Here is a 24,395-nt window from a genome sequence, read left to right as displayed (position 1 = left end):
TTTTTTTTCATTAAATGTGAGTGAAACTGTGACCGTTTCACTTCAATTCATTTCCTCTTCAGCTTTTAACCCCTCCAATTCCAATGTGAACACAGTCCTACCTCAAACACGCCTTCATCAAGCAGTCTTGTCCCAAACACTGTCACTCCCTCGATGCTGACATGTGGGTCAAAACCTCTGAGCAGCTCCAAGGTGTCCAGTTTGACACAGTCCAGGTACAGAGTCACAGACTGACCCTCCACACTGTAGGCGACTCTGTGCCACCTGGCAGAAAGCAGAGAAGAAGACATTCAGCTCTGTTCCAACTTTCCTGAGTAGGTTTTCAAAGCGAAGACAAATCATGAAAACGTTGTGAATGCAAGGACAACGTAAAACTGTGTGACAGGTTTTCTCTGTTTTTATTGTGTGTAGTTACCCACTTGCCATCAGCCAGGTTGATCTTTCTAAAGGTGGGGTAGAGTTCAGGTGGGGGCTGACCCTCATGGTCCTCATAGAGGAAGACAGGAGAACGACCGACCTCCACTCCTAGTTGCTGCGTGCCCTGAGAGACACAGAGACAAATAGAACATACTGAAGGAGGGACGATGGGATAAAATGATTATTAGACAAGGGGTTTCATTCTACTATATATTTTCAATCTATTTCATATTATATTGACATTTTAATGCTGCATGAACAACACTGAACTGTAACTTCTACTTTTGTATTTTGTAACTTGATGTTTTGTGTGACGCATTTTAAATTGCTTCTTGCAGTTTTGCTATTTGAAAAAAACCTTCCTTGCCTTGCTTTTTAAAGTGCTTTTTTTTGCCACTTAAGGGCCCAGATTGTTTTTTTTAGTGCCCAACAACAGGATTCCAACAGAGACTGACCCCTTTTGTAAGTGACATCCCTTTCTGCTAAACCAGAAACAGAAGTCTCGCTCAAGGGGGCGTCTCGCTCTGGAAACTAGTAAGAAGAAAGTCTTTGCAGGAAGACAATTGCAGAGATGTGAGTCAAAGTTGAAAACAATAATTTTTTGTCTGGAGTAGAAAAGGAAAGAGTAGCTAGTCAGACCATAAAGACAATAATTTGTGACTGTTGGTGGTAATTTCGTGCTCTTTTATGAGAAGCTGCAGTTTGTACTTAAACGGGGGTAAACCTGGTGGACAGTATGAGAAGATAATATACACAAAACAAGCAGAGTTGTTGAATATAAAACATGCATGGGCAGATCCAGGGGGTGGCTAGAGCCAACCTTGTATTCTGATTTGCCACCCCAAAAAAAATTTGATATTTGCTCTTTTAGACACAGGTCTATTAAGGCTGTTTTTCACAAGCCTCTAGCAGCTTTCTTTGAAATAGTGTAGCACATTTACTTTTCTTAGTGCTTAGAATGTTCACTTTAAACACCTTCCCTTTGAGTCCTTTAATGATGGTATTTTAAGTTGATATGATCAATGGAGATAGAGAGGCTAAACAAATGCTATTCATTCATGTGTTTGTGCACCCATACATGCATCACCCAACATGATGAGTGAACATCTGGTTTGAACATCCTGATGTGATGCAGTGTGTTTGATGCGTACCTGCGAGTCATAAATAGAGAGGAGGAAGGCCTGCGAGCCTTTAACAGCTCTCACTGTTGCCATCACGGAGAAATTCATAGGGAACGATGAATCTGTGGAAGATGCACACATAGACATCACCTGCTTTTGTGACCAAATACATTCATAAACACACTTAATGGTTTACATTTGGGGAGAGGGATGTCTGTGGCAACCTGCTTCGCCTGCTGACACCCTGACCCAGCCCAGATAGTGCGGTAGAAAATGTATGGATGGATTATACATACCCACACAGAGTCATATTATACCTACCAGGGAAGAGTTGTTTTGAGGGCGCGCTAAGTTGAATCTTCTTGTCGATCTTATAGGAGAGGTCTGTCTCCTCGCGTCCCTCCCTGCTGGTGCACAGTCCTGACTCCAGCGACACGCCCTCCATATCCTCTGACAGCTCCAGAACCTTCAGGACATCAATAGGATTGGCTGGAAAGAGATAAAACACATTTTAACTGAGAAGGCTGGTAGGTTTACCAATGTGTCGATCATCACGGGGTTAACCTGACCTGTGCCTCCATTTGTGAGGGTATCTATGAAACATTAAATGTGAAAGATTAAAAACGCGACCTGTGCAGGTCTCTCTGGCATCAAGCAGGTTCATCTTCTCTGCATCCAGCAGCATGTGTCAAACATTTGACATAATTTAACTTAAGCTTCAGCACCAAATCATTTACTAACTGTGCTTGTTCACGCGTGTGACAATAGGGGTTCAATGATCCATCCTTCAATGTTATTCAACGGTAAACAGGACGAAGCAATTATTTCTGTGCATTCTACTCTATGTAGCAAAACCACGATTCCAGTAAAACAAAAACTAAAGTCAGTTCTTCACTGCCTCACGATGTGTCACAGATTTCATCTAATTAAAATCCCATAATGTCACACAAAACTACATGAGATACACGCATTTCCACACAGGTTTTTGACGTCTCTTTGTTAAAAAGAAGAATGTTTAATTTTGAATGTCAGAAATGTTTCAGTAACAAAATTGTCAAAATTGCTCTTTTTTTGGTCAAATCATAAATTGATCACAGGCCCCTAAATCAAATCATATCGAAACCTTTTCATGGCAGACCGTTTGAAAGTGACAAATATCACATCATTGTCCAGAGAATCTATATTTGTATAATTTAAGCCAAACAATCTCTACTTAATGGCTTTGCATTTTAGTATTTAGCACCAAGTCACTGACTGAAAAACATTTCTCATAGCAGTAGCTTAAATATTGTGAATTTAAATAGCTTGAGGAGCTATCACAATGTGATGGATCCAGGGCTGCATGCAGTTATGCATCAGTAGTGCTCCAGGAGGCCATTTTGAGGAAAAGAAGAAGGAAGTAGCTACCTTGGAAAGAGCTAAGGAGTCAGCTGTTTTGGAGGAATTTCATGCTTAGCTACGCCAGCATGTTCTACCTGGAGAGCAGTGTTTTACAAAGTTATGAGTAAAGCCTGATGTTGCCTTTCCATTGAAAGAATGAGTTTCACAAAGCAAGGCAAATGGATTTATCTAACTGTAGTATATGATTGACACTCAATGAAAACTTCCATGTAATGATATAAGGGCTGAAAAAAGCAGTGCATCATAAATAAATGTTCAAACAAGTGTGAACACTTTCTTTGAATTTACACAACTGCATGTTTTTCTGTGATGTAACCCCTCAGACATGCTGGTCTTGTAATTGAACTACCTTGTAAACAAACTAATGACAAAGTTTATCAGTCAGACCATGTGCTTTTTGTCAGTCTCAGTCTTTGTAGGATGCCAGTGTCTCTTAAGGACACACACATTCTGCGTTGCAGAAGCTTGGTGTAAACATAATAACACCCAAAAGCAAAAGTCTGCATCACACGACAAAGACTGATATCAGAGGGAGGTAATGAACACATGTTCAACAATAATGCAGCCTGAGCGTGCACACACACACACACACACACACACACACACACACACACACACACACACACACACACACACACGTAAACTCACGCACACTCACGCGCATGCACACACAACAAGGAAAAGAGACATTTGAAATGCCTAAGATACGGTCAGGGCTGCAGCTTGAGCAGAAATGCAAATCATATGTACAAACATTCTTTTGAACAGACACAATGCTCACAGAAATCTGTGAGGTGGACTAAGCAGAAAAAGATGGGATATTAAAGACAAGTCTGGGGAAAAGACAGGAGAAAAAATGTGCAAGAGGAGATGAAGGGGTAAAAAGGGAAAGAAGGGAAGTAATAGATGGTAGGGGAGAGCAGAGGAGGGCATGCCTCTACTGGTATGGCTTCTTTTCACACGTATTTCTGCAGCTTACGTAAACCCTCCATCTGTCTCGCACCTTTCAGCGCACACACACACACACACGTGCAGGCACACACACACACAAGTACACACGTGCAGGCACACACACACAAGTGCACACGTGCAGGCACACAAGAGAAAGAGGTTGGCATGATGTCCCAGTCTGAGTGCCAGATGTATTAGCTGCCTATATTTTCAGTTCTCCATCTGTCTGACAGCAGAGCTTGCCTGCTGGCATTCTGTCAGCTCTGTCTTCAATGTTATTTACTGATACAGCAAATATTGTGAAATTAAAACTGCCAGAGATTTTTTGTTTCTATATGAGCTGAGAAAAGTTTTGAAAAGTTGATGTTAGCACATTTTTTGTTGTCAATGATTTGTGATCCTATTGCAGCTTCAGAGTTCATGGTGTCATACAAACAAGAAATATACAGTATATACACTGCAGCTAAATATGATATATATTCGGTGTTTAATAATATCATACGTATCTCTGAAACCTAAGTAAGCACCCAATAGTACTTGAAGTACATTCTATTTAAGGAGTGGTAAAGGAGTTTCCACCAATACATAGAAAACCAAACAGACATTTACTTTGTTTGACTTTCAGCTCTGCCTTGATGTCAACAACACTGAATTATTCTACAGTATAACAATAAGGTTTCTATTGAAACTCTAAGCAGACACACATCCATACATTTTAGTAACTCAATTTTACCATGATTACAAGAATTTATAGTTCTTTTCTTGAAATCCTGACAAATCTTTCTTGTTATCTCTAAAACAAAAGATGTTTTCTCGTGTTAACAGGACAGATCTTTGGTGTTCTAGAAAACAAAACAATAGCTTGGTACAGTAACTGTGATAGGCCACACCTAGACATACCATGCTGCTATTTCACAAACTTTCCTGCAGCGCTTTATAGTTGAGGCGGCGCCTTGACAACACTCTCCCTCCGCCTTAACTACGATTGTAGAATTTATTTTTTAAATTCAAATCCACCTGCGTCTCTATGTGAGATCCAACAACAGCACCAGCTGCTGTTGGATGCTCAGTTCGTATCACCCCACAGGGTTTGGGCCGCAAGTGATCCGCGGATCATTCACTGTAAGTAAATTCAGCCTTTTAAAATAGATTTTTACACAAGGTTTTCTTAGGCTTTCATACAGAGACATGTAGTAAAGTGTTGCTGTTTCATTGTGTATTGTTACTTTGTTTCACACACAACTTTTATTCATCTCACCTTGACTGTCTCTTATGGTAATTAACTCAACAGCCTGCTGTAGTCTGTAGCTGCAAACTTACACGAACAAACTCTGTTACAGAGCGCTGTGTTCTGTCCAAAAACGTATGATCTAGCCCCTAAATGCACACACCTCCTTTGGAGTTTTCGTCTGACTACACTACACAGCATGTGCTGCAACTGCAAGCCAGCTACTACCTTAACTGGCAAATTGCCTAGAGGAAACACTGAATAAATACTTTAAATAACTCTTCATGTCAGATCTTTGATTGTAGACATTCTGTATGTGGTTACTACAGTCTACCACTGATATGCATCTACACCCTGCAAGGAAACTCTAATTAGATAGTTGAAGTGCACAGTATATACTACTGTTCATTCACACAAAAAGATGTTGCTTATTGTTCAGACAAAGCAGAGACAAATGTGTGCCTTTCTTAAACTCACACCCACACATGCTTTTACATTTTATGTGACTGTGGAGGTGTGTTGTCCTGCGAAAAGGTCAACATTAACATTTGATATGTCTCTATAATAACATTTAGTCCCATAGATAATAGAAACCATAACTTGTAACAGAATCCAATATGACATCACACATCACAGTCTTAAAAATAACCAGGGAGAAGAATCCCCCACTAGTTAAAACATCTGCCTGGACTGTACACATGGATTAATAAACAAATTAACAGCAAACATTATTTTTCAAAGTGTTTTTTTCTGTTTCTTGAGGTTGCACTTCTGTTTTTGTTTTACCAAAGCAAATTCCTGTCAGTTAAGTCATGGCAGCTTAATGATATGGCACAGACTAATAATGGGTGCAAGACAATATCCTGTAAAAAAAAAACCCACTTAATTAATGGATCAGTGAAGTGACCTCATAGAAGCCTCTGCACATGTCCTCTGTTATTGTTTGAATTTCGATACCACTCCTTTTTTTGTTCTTTAAATATGTGACTCGAACGTAGACTATATAAAATATGGATGTAGTCACAGTGACGTCACCCAAACATATTCATTACTTCATCCAACCGTAACCAGCAGCCTGATGACAATCCGAAAAGACTTATTTCTATATATGTTTGCCAGAAAAGTCAATCAACTTGATCAGGATCTTGTGTAGCTATCTCCTTGTTTAACACTTCTACATTCTGATGAGAACACACATTTAGAGCACACAGAGGTTCCAAGTACACACAAATATTTGCGAGCCAGTTTGGAGAGTTTCGGATATCTCACTCACCCTGAGGCTCTCCACCACAGCTGTCTGCAGAGATAGGAGTCTCCCTCATGTTAGTTTAAATCTTCTGAATCGCACCCTCACTGTTGCCACAGCATGACTGTCTTCATTTACTGAGGTCGAAAGCATGCAATGGTCAAGTTATGATGAGAGCGTAGATCAAATGGTGAACTCCTTCAGACAGCCCGACAGCACTGCAGTGCTGATAGACTGTACATTTAGAATTTTCAAATTAAGAATAAGCATCAACAGCCCTACTGTACACAGGCAGAAACGAATTGCCTTACTCGGACTACAACTAACGCAATCACTGAACAGCACTGTAAATCTTCTCATCGAACTTTCAGCAAAAAACAACGAAGCTGATATGCAAAAATGTCAAACTTTACTTTAAAAGTCCTCTGATTTTACAAACAATTATTCTTTATATATTTTTACAATCAAGTGCCATAACACATGTTCCCTCTGCATCACAATTTAATCTAAGATATTTCTAATGATACTGCCATAGTTAGTGTACCATCATGAGTCTCTTAAACATACTTTCATTGAACTTCCAACAAGAAGATAAACAGTTTTACAAAAATGTCCAACTTTACCTCAGTCCTCTCATTAATTTATATCAAAGATCCATTGAAAAAGTCTATTCCCATGGACACGTTTTAAATGAGCATGAAAAAACCTTGATGCTTGTGCATGTTTTTTTTACCCCATAACCCAGTACCTACGTCTATATTGTAATGATATCTATAGGATAGCATTACAATATACAGGGGGGGGGGTTGTTATTTTTGGTTGAACATTAGCATGACCTTTTTTAAAACCATATTTAGGCTTCAAGGTAGCGCCTGGTGATTGCACATTGGAGCCATAGTTCCATTTAGTGACACCGATCCATCCATCCACTTTCTTTACCGCTTTTCCCCGTGCATGCATGGGTTCTCTCCGGGACACTGATCCTTTGTGTTAAAAAAACCGATCAGTGTGTTAAAGACGAGGAGTTTCAGCTGTACATACCAAGAAATGATTGTTAGCACTGACATCTGAATGCAGCAGGGGACAAGATGAGACATGGAAACTTTGCTCTTTCTCTGAATGCCCTTCGACGCTTCAGTGTTTCCCTGTACTGTTGATGCATGAGAATATAAAAGCAATAAAACAGCATCAACGGGTCATGCATGTACACACACCACATATACACATACAGCATACAATTTGCAGTACACACACAATATGGTCATGTTCTGGTCTCCATCAGTTGCTGCTGTTATCCTGAGGCTCTAAACTTTGGTATGAGGGGCACCATGATCAACATGCAGACACATGCAGAGTATGTCAAAAAGTAAGCCTGAACATAAAGCAGAGCAACGTAAGCTTCAACTGAAAAATCTACAAGACATGTCAACATGTGACTTTTTTTTAGAGTTTTAGGAGTTTTGACCTTCGGATGCCAACCCTAGGATTTAAGGACAAACCACTTGACCACCTGAGGAACAGACTCTCCAGTCAGCTGGACAGGCCATCAGGAATTTTCCTAATAACCAAACCAGTCCTATAAGCCCAAACTTATTGCGAGGTAAAAATGATGACCTTTAACTTTGACCTTGTAGTAGTTGTGTGTGCAAAACTATGAAATCTAGCCCAGATAAATCAGAAGTAGCCTATTTTGATGGTGTTCATTGTTTATTCAAGGTTGGTAAACGATGGAGGACTTCTTCAATAATCATGGTGATAGAGACAACACAAACAAGGATTTTTTTACAACCCCACAGTAGAATGTTTTTGAAAGTCCAACTTTGTCATTTGACCAAAACCAATCATCTGCTTCACCTGCGGAAGGCCAGACTAATTACAAAAATCCCTCAAAGAGACTTAAACATGAAGACGACTCTGAAATAAGCCATTGTGTCCAAACATTGGCGTCAATTTCGTAAAAACCCTACGATGATTTGATCCTCAAAGGTATTTTTCAAACCACAAATCATAGCATTGTGAGGACAATTGTGTTGTGTAGGGACACCAAAAAAGTGGGTCAGTGAAGCAGACAAACAGACACAAACATGAAGCTGTCAAAAAGACCACTTAACAGGCACTGTACTGGAAAGACTTTGAATTTTCCTGAAACCAGATGTGTGTCTGTGTTTGTGTGTCTATGTGTGTGAGTACTGTATGAGGGAAGACAGGGTAAGTGTTTTTTTGTGTACGTGTGTGGTTATATGTGTGTGCTTGTGATTAGTCTGTCATTAACTCAGCAATGGTGAAGAATGCAATAACATGCCTTTTGCAGAAACAAACCGGATGTTTAGTTGAAACACCTACACAAGTGAACAAGAAACTCACAAAAATCCCCCACAGACTGTTTGCCCCAGGAGCCTGTCATTTCAGTCCTTCGCGTATGTTACTCTCCAGCTACTCTCAAACATCTCTCTCAGACCTCTACATGGCTCTCCTCTGAGAATGAACTAGGAGAAAGATTAAAAGAGCTAGATGAAAACCAGAGAAGAGACGAGAGGGAAGAATAGCATAGAGGAACCATATGTTTTCTTTCTTCCCAGTTCAGCTGGCTGTGATCAACAGCGTCCAACACAAACTTTTCTTTGCATACAGAATAACTATACTTAATGACAAAGTACATCTTCTGCTACAATAAAGGTCTTATTTGAAATACAGAAATGCCAATGAATTAAAAAACTTTTGCAGTTTTCATATCTAAGACATTCAACACTGCTCTTAAAAAGGGTTGACTAACTGAGGATTGTCTCCAAAAATTGTTTAATGGTTTGAAAAACTGCTTGAGTGGCAGAGTGCAACGTGTTAAATATAATGGTTTATCTTCTTTGTGTCCACAAGGGTCCATACTGGGTCCTTTTCCATTCATAAACTACGAACACCAATCAGCCATAACATTATGACCACCAAGGTGTTCCTACTATCTTGCCTCCTAAATTAACATTCATGAGCAAAACTTAAACAAAATAATGCACCCCAGTACACCTCCAAAACCCACTATGACTCCAATAATACATTTAAGAAGGAAGAAGGCATGCTTTATTAATCCCTCATGGGGTAATTACAATTTTACACTCTGTTCTTTCGAACATGCTACTCACACATAGGCCAAGAATACACACACTTGCACAAACAGGATCCTACAGTCATACATTAATGGAGAGATGTAAGAGTGAGGGACTGCACATGAAAGAGCGCCGGAGCAGTTTGGGGTTCCCAAACTAAATCCTTATGTAGCTGCAACCATTGGTGTATTTCATTCCACAAACTCACACTGTAATTTGTTATTGTGCTTTATAATAGTCTTTCCCTCATCTGGTCATTTATTTGACCAGTGAATGCACAATGCAGCTAATTCATTTTTTGATCTATTTCTTTTCTGGTTATAGTCTGTTGTTTGTTTTTATGTAAAATTGTTTAATGATGCTGTCTTGACCAGGACTCTCTTAATATTAAATATTAATTCATATCTTAAAAAGAATATTCCTGGAAAAACAAGGGTTAAATAAATAAAAGTGTACCAAACAAATGATGAATCCTAATGAATGGTGACACTGAGATTAGATAAAAAGCTAAAAGACTGACAAACATGTGCGCTTTATCTCCTTTTAGGAATCTGTGGCACCCGTGTTGACATTTGATCTCAAAGCTTAACATCGCAAAGTCATCTCTCGTCATGTTCCAAATGAACAACAAATGTTTTCACATACATTCACTCCAACAAAGTCAGTGTTTCCCCTCAAACACAGATCAAAGACTGGATCAATATTTGTCAGGCAGAGGGCTCCAAGTCTTCAGCTACACAGTGCTTTTTGTGGCTCTGTGCTCTATTATTGTTGGATGTTGCATCATACAGTGAATTTGATTTTTTTTGGACAACAAAGAACAAGTTTATTTTCAGACATAAAAAAGATTTATGGCATGCAGACCTACTTTGCTGGAGTGCAAAGTGTGAGGGTGAAGTAATGACAAAAATGGTCATTAGCATCTTATTTATGTGCTCTTTGAACTGTTTTGTGTTACATGTAATAAGCAACATCTTTACATCAGAACAAAAGCAGCTTTAACTGGTCTGCCAAATGTCCAGCAAATGTTGACTTACATTGATCAGAGAAACTGACTTAAAATTTGCAATTGATGTCCTTTATCACTCAGCCAAAACTCCATTAGAAAAATAGAAGTTGTGCTTACAAGACAAAGATATGAGCATAACATTTAGCAAAAAGAAAATCACATGCTGCAAAGACTAGGGATATGTATGATCAGCAGACTAAACGATTAACACCCTCACGAGTCAGCACCAGAATAACTAGTCAATGAGAAGGATATAAAGCAGTACAGTGGACAGGTTGTATCTCGTAATGTGGAGCGGTTTGGAATATTTTGATCTTGAAAGTGGAGATAAAGTTGTATGTAGGCTGTCAGGTTAAAATTAAATACTCATCTTGAGCAATGCATAACTAAATTCCGCACAGGCATGGGGACGTTAACCTGCAAGAAGGAGTGAAGGCTGGTGGTGATAGCACTGCTTACTTGTAGGGCTTTCACACTAGCAGAAACCTCCTAAAAAACTTTTGATATTTGCAGGGGGAGCTGTATGTGTGAACGAGAACAGACCGATTTTACACTCGGACTTTATCCAGAGTTTCTCCTGCCAGACCTCTAGTATTTTTTCCACAAAAAGTCCTAGTAAGCTGATGTGAGAAAGCACCAGAATTTTATCAGGATAATTCGCCTCGAGCGAGAGGGAGAGGGAGGTAACATTAATAACCAGTGGCCAGAGCACGGTGCATATGCACACAACCTCTACGACCTCTGTTCACGTAGTTAAACTGCTACATGTTTTCTATTCAGCAGTATGCTTTTCTCCGCTCTTTAGTTGATATTGTGATTCTGTTGAACTGCGCATAGCATTGATATAAAGGCAGATATTCCCATTATAGTCATACAGCGGACTCTGTTGCTTTGTCTGCTACTTCCGTGTCGTTCTTTTTACGTCATGTCTTGCTACAGGAGACCCCCCGCTAGTCTGAATTTAAAGTTGTGTTAAATTCATTTTGAAATGTGTTGCCTAGTAAAATCGGTAGTGAAGATGCATCTCTTATAAACGTACATACCATTATGTACAGGTTACTTAAAACATTTGTTTGTGACTATGTCAAAGCCAATGGAGTTTTTTTTATTATCATCAGTAATAAACCTGTTACACCAAACCCAATCTCAGAATCAATCCGGTATCAGCTGATGCCTATACAAACAACTCAGGTGAAGCCAGTGGTTAGCCATATTAACTTCCCACCAAGACTTCCTGTCTGCGCAATGCATTGTTTTCAGTCTAATTAACAACTTGAGAAGTTCAGATAATCACTTTGTGAATGAGTAGGTGCGACCAGAACTGTAAAAGTGCTTTGAGTAGTCAGAAGACTAGAAACTTTCATCAGCAATTGGTTGGTTGCAAGCACTGACTTCCTCATGTTTACAGTGTTTACTTTTGGTTTTAGCACCAATTGTCTTTGTCGATCTTTTGTATTGAGCATGCAAGCTCTATTTTGTCCATTTAATAATTGCAGAAGACAATTGTAATGCGTTAAAGGAGCACCTTTTAGACATTTAGACACATTTCTGTCTTGCTAATTTTGTGGACACATTAAAAAGGTGGGTGGAAGTCCACCTATTGTCTTCATTCACTTTTGCTAGAAACATCATTTGTAAAGCTATTGGAAATATACATTTTTTGACCTGGTATGCTAGCCCAGGAAAAAAAATTAGAGCTATAGTTAAGGTAAGATCAGTCAAGTTCTCTCCATTCATGTTTAAAAACGGGTAGATAAAACACAGCAAGCTTGAACTTGCATGACATTCAAAACACACAATAACACACAGTATTTAGTATAATGCAAAACCATTGATTTATAACACAACTATGGTAAAGATTCCACTTAAGGTTTCACTTAGACTTCAGCTCGTTTGTATTTCTTGAAACAAATGTCGACTGTCTAGTGTGGCGCTAAGCTCAGGAAGCAGCAACTGTGCCTTTGAAGAGTAGGGTTCAGGTTTGTGAACCCAATTATTGAAGACATTTGTCTTGTCATATTTGACCATATGAGGATGTTGGATGAAATTTACCGGATTACTGAAGATATTACACTTCATCATGATGACAATGTCTGTACAAGAAATGACGTTAATCCATCCAACCATTGTTGAAATATTTCAGTCTTGGCCAAAGTGGTGGTGTGCCCAACGTTTCCATCCCTAGAGGGATGCAGCTTACGGGCTTTGTAATATCTTAAAAGATGAATCCTGCATTGAATCACATGTAGAAGAAAAGCTTGTGCCTCTGGCCATCTCCCAATCGATGATGTCAGAGCAGGTGTTTCCCATCAGCTGTCAAATCAAAACCACCTGTGGAAACACCACTGACTGCTGTGTGGGAATACGATAGTACTTTCAAATTTCAAACTATACAGAGACATGCTGATTTTTTTATTTATCTTAAGTTGTTCCCTGGAGGGCTATGGTTAAATTGGAAGACTTAACAATTGTTTTTGCCAGTAAATAAAACAGCATATAGAAATAGCAAAGCAACACACAACAGAGGCAATGTTAGGACACAATTCAGATTCTGACTTCTATTGCTCAGCTGCAACTCAGATCATTGATTTTATTTTTCGAAACACTTTGACTAAATGTAGAGTTTTACTATATTATAGTTCTCACCTCCTTCCAAAAGGCATCTCAGTGTGAACAGCTCAGTCTGAATTCATGCAACGTGTATTTTACTCCTAATCAACATTTGTAACTAATTACCACTGACAGTTGTTGTAAAGAGTAGCTCTTTATATCCTGAACCTTTTAACGAAGTCTCTTTCTGTGAACCAATTTATGTCACTCCTGAGGGGGGAACCCTATGATATACAAATTCTTATTCTCTTCAAAAAAAAATTGCACAAATCTTCAGGCTTCAACTTCACATTAACCAATAAATTAAATCATAAACACCTTCTTCCATCACATCTGGGTTCACTTCCTTACGAAAGATGTGATATGTCTAACTTGTGTTTTTGTCATTGTTGTTTTGAAGGTCAGTTCAAGGGCATGAAAACGTCACATTGGAATCTGTATTTTGCCATCAATGAGTTTAAGCTAGTGTGCTTACTGTGTGTCAGGTAACATTCTGTGTTAGAAGGTGCTCTCTGGTTGGTATGAATTGCAGATTGGTACACAGTGTACCAAGCTGGTACAAAGCTACCTACCGACGGACAAAAACAATACATGGCTCAAAAAACCTGTTGGCACCTACAAATGCGACAACTGTTAACACTGCAACAAGATCATATGTACCCAAACATTCACAGATCTAAAAGCGAAGCACACACACCAACGCAAGGATATTATCAATTGTAACATCACCCCTGTGGATGTAGGACGTACTAAACGCAGACTAAAGGACCGCATCACTGAACACAAAAACAGAATCAGAACAAACAACATGGATTATCCCATGGCAAGAAACTGCAACCTACATCACTCCAGCAATGAAAGAGCCGAACGCATTGAGCACATCAGACCAAACACAAGAGAGGGTGATCAAGTCTCCAGAGAGAAACTTTTTGGATTTTTAAACTGAAAGCCGTGAGTTTTCCAGGCCTTAATGAAGAAACAGATTTGTGAACCTCTTTTGTAAACTTTTTTCATTTAGGACCAACACGCTACATGACGCAGGATTCCACAAAAAGGAAGCATTAAACTATTTCTATCCCAGCACACCTGTGCAGTACTTTAACGAGTGCCTGTTACTCGCCTCAGAGACCTCTCCACTACTACCCGGAGGTAAGCCGGTCTGCTGTTGGCTTCCTTCAGCTGTCATTTGCCATATTTAAAGAAAAAAATGATTCCAGCAAAACAAAAAATTGTCCTGAAAAATAAATCCTTATTAATCCTTAGCGCGTCGGAGTGTAAATGTAGCTTTTTCTGCATTAACGCTTTTCACAAGACAAAATTTGTCCTACTTTAAATAATACAAGCATTCTGGACTAGACTACTACTGGAAGCATCTAATTTAGAATATAGCAGGAAGGCTTTGGACTTAGGATGCTAAAGTTTTGCTACCTGTCATTGGCAGCCAGACTATATTGGAAAACGTGTCTTTGACTGATGAATACTTTCAATTCTTTAAAAGCAATACAAATTGAACACCCTGGCCTTCAACTTCCTGAAGGCACAGGTTACACACAGAAAGTGAGCCAGGTATGGGCCTAAAACACCTTAGGCCAGACAGTGACATGCTTGACCGTAACTTGACCACATTTCTCAGGTAACTATGATCATAATTTACACCAAACCTGCTGACAACCAGGTGTGTGAACCCATTTGACAGCAAGCAAAAAAAAAAATCGAGAGTAACACGTAACAGCAGACAGTATAAATGATGGCTGTTATGAAAGAGTTTGTCTTGTAGCCGAGGAGAAACGCAAGAGCAAAACGAAAGTACAAATCATACAGAGTGAGCGCTATCATTATTGTTTGTTTTTCTGTCTCTGTGTGTGACACTTTTTTCTCACTTTTCCATCAGGATAATTCACATTCAAATATTTGTTTCCAACTTCACTGACCGCCAGGTGTTAGATGCTACAGGGTTCACACCCTGAGCTAGTTTGACCTCAGATGATCCTTAAGGTCCAGAGGTCACATTAGTCACTGCAGTAATGACCTTCACAGACAGAGAGAGGTTTGACCCAAAATGTGTGTGAGTTACAGGGTGATAAAAAGGCATAATTAAACTGCAAAGAGCGCCTAGGAACCTCTGTGCAAAGTTTTTTAAAGTTTTGTGAGACATGATCAAATTAACATCAATAAGCCGCCAAAAGGAAACACTTCTGTTAATCACCTGAACATAACCATGTGGATAAAACTAGCTATTGGAGACTTTGTATAAATACTTTTCAGCTTTCTTGTGTCTTCTCAGACAGAGCAGGTGGCTACAGCATGGTGGAGCCTCTGCCAACTCACCTGCTGACTGACTATCATTGGGAATCGCTGATTAAGCTCTGTCTGAAGCCGAAGGAGGCCTGGGAAAAGGAGCAATTAAAAGAGGACAACAACAGATTCATGTAATGAAAATGGTATTGTGGTTTCAGCCTCGAGAATCTCAAAGACTTTTCCTTTTTTCTGAATGAAGAGATCATAAAGAACTTTTTGTGGGCCCATAAAGCCCACATGGCAATCATGTGTGTCTGACTAAAAACAGTCTCACCTGAGAGTAGCTGGTCTGAAACGGTTAGTCTCATTACATAATCTTTATCAGCAGATCACATCTTGAGTTGAGCCTGTAATGCCAATTGCTGTTTCCAATGTCAAGAATGAAATATGATATTATTAGAATACATGTTTGGCTCTCTAGCAGAGGTCATCTTTAGGTGCATAGTAACCTCACTGCTGACAGCAAGGCTCCAAGAAGTAACTTCACCTAGCCAATATATTATATATATATAGATATATATATATACAATATGTATTCCATAATTAAGGTCATGTTACATGAATAAAAGCTCCAACTTTTTCAAGGTCAAAAATGAAGTTTGAAGCTTAATCCCTTTTGATTATGCAAACATGGTTCCTCAAGAGAACATAATTAAGTGTATGAGAGTATTTTCTGCAGGCTTCACAATCTAAAATAGATTCAAAACCATATTCATGATAAAGCTTGCATAAACACCTTGACTCACACTAGCACCTAATGCACTAACTCTTGAAAAACATCACTAACTCCCCTCTCTAGCCCACCCTTCTCATATTGTTCAAGAGCAGCACCTGGGGCTGCTTTATCAAACCAAGCATTCCCAGTAAGGTACAGCATAGCTCACTTTAAGTTGCCTCAGTCTGTTTTCCTTTACCCAGCTGTACAGGTTAGATATCCTGTAGGCTGCTGTATAAGAACACAGACTGATACAGCAGCAGGTATGGAACAAGTCTAGACATATAGACCTATGTCTTATGACTGGCTAGCAAGAGTATTGGGCTCAAAGACCCTAGAAGAAGGTGCCTCAGTTCAACAAGCTGCAGGCCTGCATGACCTGCCATGACAAAAATCATCAGTCAAAGTGGAGACCAAAGACAAGGCCATTTTTTCTGGAACTTATGAGGAAGAAGACACATGAGAGGTTTTTGAGGGAGGAGAGGGGATATTTTAACTCAACTTTTCCTGACAAAATAAACTAATGCACACAAACCCAAAATTGGCTGCAAACACAAATGACAGTGTGTGTTTAGGCTACTGTTAAGGGCAAAACTTAAGTTGAAGATGGAAAAAATGTAGACTTCATTACCCATAGGTGCCTTGAGGGCAGGTGGTGACAACTGATGCAACACAGTTAGAGCAGGAGAGAATAGTGGAACAAAGGTGGGAAAACTAACTAAATAAACATTTTACATCGGCTAAAATATAATTGGGAACTGCTAGCCAGATTTAATTATTTGCAAAAATTAACCAAATAAAAAAATGTAGATATTGTAGCCTACCTGCATATGAGGTGTAAAACACCGTCACGAGCAGCCACAGAACCCACGTCTCGCGCACTGCGCTCCATCGATCCATCATTGCATTAGAAGCTACCGATAAAGCTGCCAATATTTCTCTCTTGGCTCCTCTGCGCTCCGCTGGACACCTGCAGTCGGGGGAACTTCAGCTCACGCGAGAACAGTATCACAGTGAGGAAACTTGATGACTCGCACCCCTACGTCTGCACGCGCACTGCACAGACGGGAATTAAGGGCGCGCGCGCGCATAAATAGGGATACAGTTAATGAGAGGTGAAATGTTGCAGCCCACGTACTACTCTCAGGTGCGTTTTCTTCGTAGTGGACGGATGGTGAAGAAGGACTAGCGGGAGAAAAAGAAATCTCTTAATCTTGGAAGGTTTTTTTTTGTCCTTCACCCGCCAACAACTTTCCTCACTTTCTCTTCCCTCCTCCTCCTCCTCCTCCACCTCCCCTTCCTCCCTCTCTCCTCCGGGGTGACCCCTCCCTCCCTCCCTGGAGCCTCTTGGTTTGAGCTCGTGGGCTGTACAGCAACATAATTACCGCCCATGTCATTATTAGAAGAACTTGTAGCTGAGTGATTTAAGGGGCTATATGTGGTGTCTTCATCAGACTCACTACCGAGCAAACGGGCACGTAGTGGCAAGCACTGGCATATAACGTTGTAACCATAGACTACAAAGGTTGTAACAAGTTTCAATGATGGACTAAACCTGCTAGCAAAGTTTATATGGTACCTATACAAAATATCCAACATGAACAGTAAATGCCTGTGCCATATCCTATTTGATTTTCTATTCCTTCTGTCGTTACACACACACACACGCGCGCACACACACACACACACACACACACACACACACACACACACACACACACACACACAAAGCATGCCAGAACAGGACAAAGGTGCTGCCCAACTAATAAAAATATGTTGCTGCGGATTCCAAATTCCAGTGCCTGTCTGTCTTTGCCCACCACACACTCTTCAAAAACACGCACACACACGAACACACACGAACATATTTTTTCCTGTAAAAACCAAAAGCTGCTGCTTTGCTTTCCATTTCAATGGTCTGTTATTCTTTGTCTCCAATGTGGAAAAGTCCAACAGAAAAAAAAAATAAATAATAACGTTTGAGGGGATTTTAGGAAAAGTCTATGGGTTTGAAGAGTTTGACAGCATCAGAGCTCAGTACATGCACACACATGCATACATTCACAGGATTACCTATGTGAGCCTGCAGGTATCCGCTGTACTGCTTCAGCTTCCATTAACATTGTCTGTATTGTTTAAGACTCACTGTGTCCTCTAGACTGTGAGCAGATGAATTGTTTTATTTTTTAAGAAATATGTAGAAAAAGGATCTTGACACAACAGAAAACGTGTATAAATAAAATATAAAGTCAATTTGGTAAATAAATTGAAGAAAACTAAAATTGTTTTAAAAGATAAATAAGAACAGCTTAAGCCTATTGACTGTCACACAATGCAACGTGCACTGAGATGGAGGGATAGTTTAAGGTTTACATTTAAAATAAAAGACAGTGTAAGGTTGTCAACATGATCAATACTTCAATATTTTTTGACAACACTTATTTATTATGTTATGTTGTTATTTTAGTAATGATAGCATTAAGAAAACAACACATCTTTAGTTTACCATCTTTAGCCACTAATAATAAATTCCCTTTTTGGTAACAGAAGTAACATTGACCTCAGGTGCACATACATACAGAGGAAGAACAAAATGGATTCCAGGCATATTTCCAGAGACACCAGGTTGTCTTTAACTTGTGACTGGCAGCTACACCTTTTTTGCTCAATTATGTGTGTGTGTGTGTGTGTGTGTGTGTGTGTGTGTGTGTGTGTGTGTGTGTGTGTGTGTGTGTGTGTGTGTGTGTGTGTGTGTGTTAGAGTGAGAAGGGAGGGGTCATTAGCAACAGAGATTAGACAAACAGGAGAAATATACACACATCTGATATAATTCACTATGAAGGCCTCTGGAATCCAAATTGAGGTGAAAAGTGTTGTGCTTGTGTTTGTGATATACGTTTGTACCTGTTTTGTTGTCCATAATCATAACTATTGTGACACGTCTCTGTAAAGTCATCATGCAGATTTAAGATTTTGCAAAAAAACATTATCAGGAACCATGTAAAATGTAGCCAGAGTTACAGAATTCATTGAGTGCCGGTGGACACATTTTGGGGAATATGAATTTTGACCACTGAGAGGCGCCAAATCTCTTTACCGACTTTGTAACTTTTTCTATCGCACTTTGAGTGTATTGTTATGGTGAAGAAAGAAAAAAAACACAAAGTAACAAAGTTAAGATTAGAGGATGTGTCCCGTTTGATACTAAAAAAGAAGCACGGAAGCTGCTTAATGGGGTTTACCGAGCTAACAAAGCGTGTAATAGATAATCTCTCGGGGATATGTGCCCATGTGACTCGCCCTCTCTCTCTCTTTCTGTCAACCTCCCTCTCTCTCTCTCTTGTATCCTCTTAGTGACGATTCCCTCTTTAAATCAACTCATCTCATCCAACAGAGCTGCTTCTCTGCTGGGGTCTCACAGTTCACTAACAAAACAGAGAGGCGGCGGCGGAGAGGAGCCATGGCGAGTCCCGGACAGAAAGTTGTTCTGATCACCGGCTGCTCCTCCGGGATCGGTCTGAGGATGGCCGTGATGCTGGCCAAGGATGAGAAGAAGCGCTATCACGGTAGGTGTGCAAGGTGTGTGGGGTTATATGAGAGAAAGAGAGAGAGTAAACTTCCACGATTTACATTTTGGATTATGCTAATTGTTTAACCGTAAATGCATATTAATGCTGAATTAAATGTAATGGTAAACCAGCGAGACAGAGGCTTAGACAGAGGCTTAGTTGATTTTTAATGAAGGAAAAGCTTCTCACTCGGGATCAGAGACGTGATGGCCGTGCCTGATCCCAACTTAACCTTATGTCAACCAAGGAACACGGAACACCAGACCATAAAGCCTCACGTCAGCCTTGCTTAGACTAATAATAGGTCAGCTAACTGCTGTGTTTTGTGGACCACACGCTGGTGAGGGCTATTCCCAGAGGAGGCAGGTGACATGAGCAATACGATAATGCTAAATGATGTTGCTGTAACAGGAGTATTTATGAGCACCACATTAAAGCTCCTTAACATTAACAGCTATTTGTAGCACTAGCTTTCCTATTATTTTGTAATTGTAGTTAGTTATTTGGAAAGCGAAGTGTGTGTGTGTGTGTGTGTGTGTGTGTGTGTGTGTGTGTGTGTGTGTGTGTGTGTGTGTCTTCCTCCCTGGTCTTCATGACCATTGCTCCTTTCTTTCCGCAACCTCCTATGACAGGACATGCACACAAAGACAGGATAACTTATCTTATCTGTACATGCAGTGTACACAGAGAACATGCAGTGATGCTGTACTAAAATACAAAGGATCATCTTGTGCCGTTCAAGTCATTTTTGCCACTATGCACACATACAAAGACTGGATTCTACTACAAACAGCATGATGTGTGTACCCTGTGTGGTCTACGTATGCACACGGATCAGTGAGCTCAGTGTGACTCATGACAAGTAACAATGTTTTTTTTTAATCTCATTTACCTGGGCATGCTGCCTCATCACAAGCCTCTTTACAGCAGCAGCCTGAAGGCCCGCGGTATTGGAAACACTCTTAGGGAGTGTTAAATCCCTTCACATGCCACTCCAGTGCCACCACAGTTCAACCTTGGGAACCACCAATGTCAATTCCAAAATCACTATTCCTTGAGTCATTCAAAGTTTCAGACTGGACTAAAATGATTGGCTAGCTTAACATCTTAACCACAGACTACTAACAATAATGACTCAAAGCAATCTATGAATCTCTATCATGTAAAAGCATAAGTCTAGACATTTTTTATTAGCAAAACATGTAGTTATCGATTAATTTTCAATAAACTATAAACCCCTAAGAATCCAAATCATAGATACACCAACAGCCTGACTGTGTAAATGGTTCAGGGTCATAACAATGTACTTTGAAATTGTCCAAACTAATAAAATGGAAAAATGGGGATTAAACTACAGGTGCAAGAAAAAATATTATGAGCAAGATAGTTAGACATGATCTCATGGAGAAGTTTATGGACGTTCAGCTTCCTAGAATGAATAGTACACATCGATTTAGATGGCTGAAAACTACAGAAGGTTTGTCTTTGTTGTTAAAGGCTTGAGAGGATAGAACGTACTGGATATTTCCGAAGAAAATCAAAGTTCAGGAAGATAGTGATTTTTTTCACAACGTCTATACACTGCTTCATTCTGGTTTTCCTTTCCCCCAACTCTTCAGTCATAGCAACAATGCGTGATCTGAAACGTAAAGATAAGCTGGTGGAAGCTGCCGGGGATGCTTATGGGGAAACTCTTTCTCTTGCTGTGCTGGACGTCTGCAACGACGAGTCTGTCAAACAGTGCATCGACGGTATCAAAGATCGACATGTGGATGTCCTCAGTGAGTAAAGTTTACCTTCATAGTGTTTCACCGTGGTATGCAACCCTTTCCTAAACAGATTGTAATTACAGCTTTTCTTCTCTGTCTACTTTGTTTCTGTCTTCTTTCCTGAACAGTCAATAACGCGGGTATCGGCCTGGTGGGCCCAGTGGAGAGCATCCCCATCGAGGAGATGAAGAAAGTTTTTGAGACCAATTTCTTCGGTGTTATCCGCATGATAAAGGAAGTTATGCCTGATATGAAGAAGAGGAAAGGAGGACACATCATCGTGGTCAGCAGTGTGATGGGACTGCAAGGTTAGTAGACAGAGGTGTGACAGTAAAGGGAAGGTGAGCAGGTGGGGCGTTGAATGGTAAAAGGAGCGATTACAGGTATGCTATCTCCAGTGTATGGGTTGATGATGGACGGATGTAAGATGAGGTGGATAATTGAAGAAAGACTTTTGGAATAGAAGCACTGCTGTATGTCTTTAACAAAAGGCTAGACGAAGGACTCAACAGTGACTACAAAAATGATTTATAACACTTTTCATGCTTTTTTAAAGTGAAATTACAACATGTACTCTGTTTATACAGGTATTGTGTTTAATGACGTGTATGCGGCTTCCAAGTTTGCTATGGAAGGCTTCTGTGAGTGTTTGGCTGTGCAGCTCTTGAAGTTTAAGGTCACGTAAGTACTTCCTTTTGTATTTTCATCATTACTTACAAACCATTAACAGAATTGACATATTCTGTGGAGACTTGACAACAACATTCAGCACGTTGCTCACACTTATTTAGAGTCAGCATGTAAACAGACTTGCATATCAGAACGTGCAGCTTAAACCTCTCATGAAGTCAATGCTTTAATTTATTTGTTGATTAACTTTCTGTCATGATATTAATCAATGACTGATGGACGGGTGTTAGCCAGTTTCTCTAAGATCCATCTAACATGCTCTCTTCTGTTGGGTTAAAGTCTTCTTATGTTCCTCCTTGGTTGCCCATCTCTCTCCACAGGCTATCAATGATCGAGCCGGGCCCGGTGCACACAGAATTTGAGGCAAAGCTGATGCAGGATGTGAAGGAGAAAGAATACCCCGAAGCTGATCCTGATACAGTCCATTACTTCAAACATTTCTATCTTCCCTCTTCTGTTAACATCTTTGAGCTTCTGGGACAAGCACCCGATGACATCGCCAGAGTAAGTTCACAAAAGTAGCTTGTGATTAAGCATAGCTGTTGGTTTATCTGTCAGTCTAATGGAAATCTTGTTTTTTGTCCATCCTTCAGTGCACCAAAAAAGTGATTGAAGCAAGCAGCCCACGTTTCCGTAATCTGACCAACCCCTTATACACGCCCATAATAGCGATGAAATACGCTGATGAAACCGGAGACCTATCAGTGAATGGCTTCTACCACATGCTCTACAACATGGGCTCTCTATTGAACGGCACCGTGATTGCAATGAAGTATCTCACCTGTGGATGTCTGAGGAGCAGAACAATTACCCCAGACTAGATATTTATATTGTGGATGCAAATGTGAACAACACACACAAGCTGAGTATGTGGGCGACAATACAGGCCACATACTACCTCAGCTCTGGTTGTCAGGGGAAAGAAGAAATACGAACAAACATATGTACATTTTTTATGACCTGCCATATTTCCTGCTGCATTCAGGTTCTGCATAGTAATGAAAAGGCATTTCAACTTTAGTGATTAAAATGTATTTCAACTTTGGTCCACAGATTTGTTAGCTCTGTTAGCCTGCCGAGTGCCAAATAAATAGCGTTTGCATTTATGAGATATTGTAACCTGACTTTATTATTTTTAGAAAGTATCATTTACACAGAACTTCATATTTCATATTGTTTTAAATTGTAAATTATTAATAAAGATAGCCCAACATCTTGTTGACTTGTATTTTCCTGTATGTACGTAATTTTGGTCATTTCATATTTCCAGGGGTCGTATGGGTGCTTACACCCTTCAGCAAAAGCATCTCTGCATCTATAGGACTCAAGGAATTTATAATTGGTTTGCAATAAAATCACTTAAATATTCTGGAGCTGAAGGTAACAATAATGAAACCCTATCACATTTTGTTTGATAATTTTGCTCAAAGTACTGATGCTGGCTGTTAGAGACACCATATGTGCATTTATATCATAAGGGGAAACACTTAAGCATGTAAGAAAATAAAGAAAACTGGATTATATGCTATTAAACTATTAATGTTATCTACTGGTATAACAATTCACCTCTAGAAACTTTCAGTGATGATAAACATCTTGTGTAGGTGGTTCTTGACAAACACTCTCTACACTTCCTAATACTGTAACACTGGGTTTCAGAACGTTGTGAATTTGGTTTTAAGTTGGATAATGACAGACATTGTTGCCAGAGCAAGAAACGTTTTTTCACTCAATCTCCTTAAGAGAGGAGGTCGGTTACCTCAACTCCAGTCGTTTTACCTTAACTAACAGAGACTGACGGGGCCATCAGTAAGTTACATTTTATGCAGCTTCGTTTCGTAGGAGCAAAACTGAGTTGCAGTATCTTCGTGCTGATTTACCTTTCATGTCTTTGTGTCCTCATGTCAATCTTGGATATTTACACTCACTACAAGAAATGAGACACAAATCATTTTATCATGTTTTTTTTATATTGGAGATTCTTTTTAAAAAATGGAGAGGTTAGAAAGGCTCAGAAAATTTTAAAGCCTGATGCAGAGCTGGTTAAACACTGAAACATCTGTGTCCGCAACATGGCAACCTACATACACATCAACTCTAGGGAGGGGGGTGCTGTCCAATGTTTTAAATTTGGACTGCAGTACCAGTTTTTAGCTCTACGTTAAATATTAAATAATAGTTAAATATTGCTCCTTTAATATGAAATATGAAATATTTAATATTTTTCTATTTTTATTATAAAGTGTTTTGTCTCATTTCTTGTAGTGTGTATT

The 24,395-nt window shown here is 39.7% G+C and overlaps 2 protein-coding genes across 2 annotated transcripts in view; one reads left to right on the top strand and one right to left on the bottom strand.

Annotated features, from left to right (window-relative positions):
• LOC132987968 (collagen alpha-1(XI) chain-like) overlaps positions 1 to 17,341 on the bottom strand; it is a 45,358-nt gene extending 28,017 nt beyond the window's left edge. Inside the window, exons 1-5 of the mRNA XM_061055007.1 lie at positions 16,919 to 17,341; positions 1,860 to 2,027; positions 1,569 to 1,660; positions 420 to 541; positions 102 to 264 (exon numbers count right to left, since the gene is read on the bottom strand). Of these exons, the coding sequence (XP_060910990.1) occupies positions 102 to 264; positions 420 to 541; positions 1,569 to 1,660; positions 1,860 to 2,027; positions 16,919 to 16,997 (624 nt within the window). The 5' untranslated portion in view covers positions 16,998 to 17,341. The remainder of the gene's footprint in view (positions 1 to 101; positions 265 to 419; positions 542 to 1,568; positions 1,661 to 1,859; positions 2,028 to 16,918) is intronic.
• A 2,118-nt stretch (positions 17,342 to 19,459) lies between these two features.
• LOC132987964 (retinol dehydrogenase 8-like) lies at positions 19,460 to 23,347 on the top strand. The gene is made up of 6 exons (XM_061054993.1): positions 19,460 to 19,660; positions 21,283 to 21,444; positions 21,561 to 21,740; positions 22,020 to 22,113; positions 22,443 to 22,626; positions 22,716 to 23,347. The coding sequence occupies exons 1-6, from the start codon at positions 19,555 to 19,557 to the stop codon at positions 22,941 to 22,943; spliced, it is 954 nt and encodes a 317-aa protein (XP_060910976.1). The 5' UTR covers positions 19,460 to 19,554; the 3' UTR covers positions 22,944 to 23,347.
• Positions 23,348 to 24,395: the final 1,048 nt, after the last annotated feature.

This window comes from Labrus mixtus, chromosome 2 (assembly GCF_963584025.1).
Source record: "Labrus mixtus chromosome 2, fLabMix1.1, whole genome shotgun sequence".
Classification (NCBI taxonomy): Eukaryota; Metazoa; Chordata; class Actinopteri; order Labriformes; family Labridae; genus Labrus; species Labrus mixtus.
Note: the sequence above shows the minus strand (reverse complement) of the source record. Positions and strands in the feature narration are given on the sequence as shown.

Bases quoted from the DNA above. Each gene is read 5' to 3' on its own strand.
- LOC132987964 (XM_061054993.1), top strand. From the start codon at position 19,555: ATGGCGAGTCCCGGACAGAAAGTTGTTCTGATCACCGGCTGCTCCTCC. The intron at 21,445-21,560 runs GTGAGTAAAGTT...TTTCCTGAACAG, and splicing joins TCGACATGTGGATGTCCTCA to TCAATAACGCGGGTATCGGC. The intron at 22,114-22,442 runs GTAAGTACTTCC...CTCTCTCCACAG, and splicing joins CTCTTGAAGTTTAAGGTCAC to GCTATCAATGATCGAGCCGG.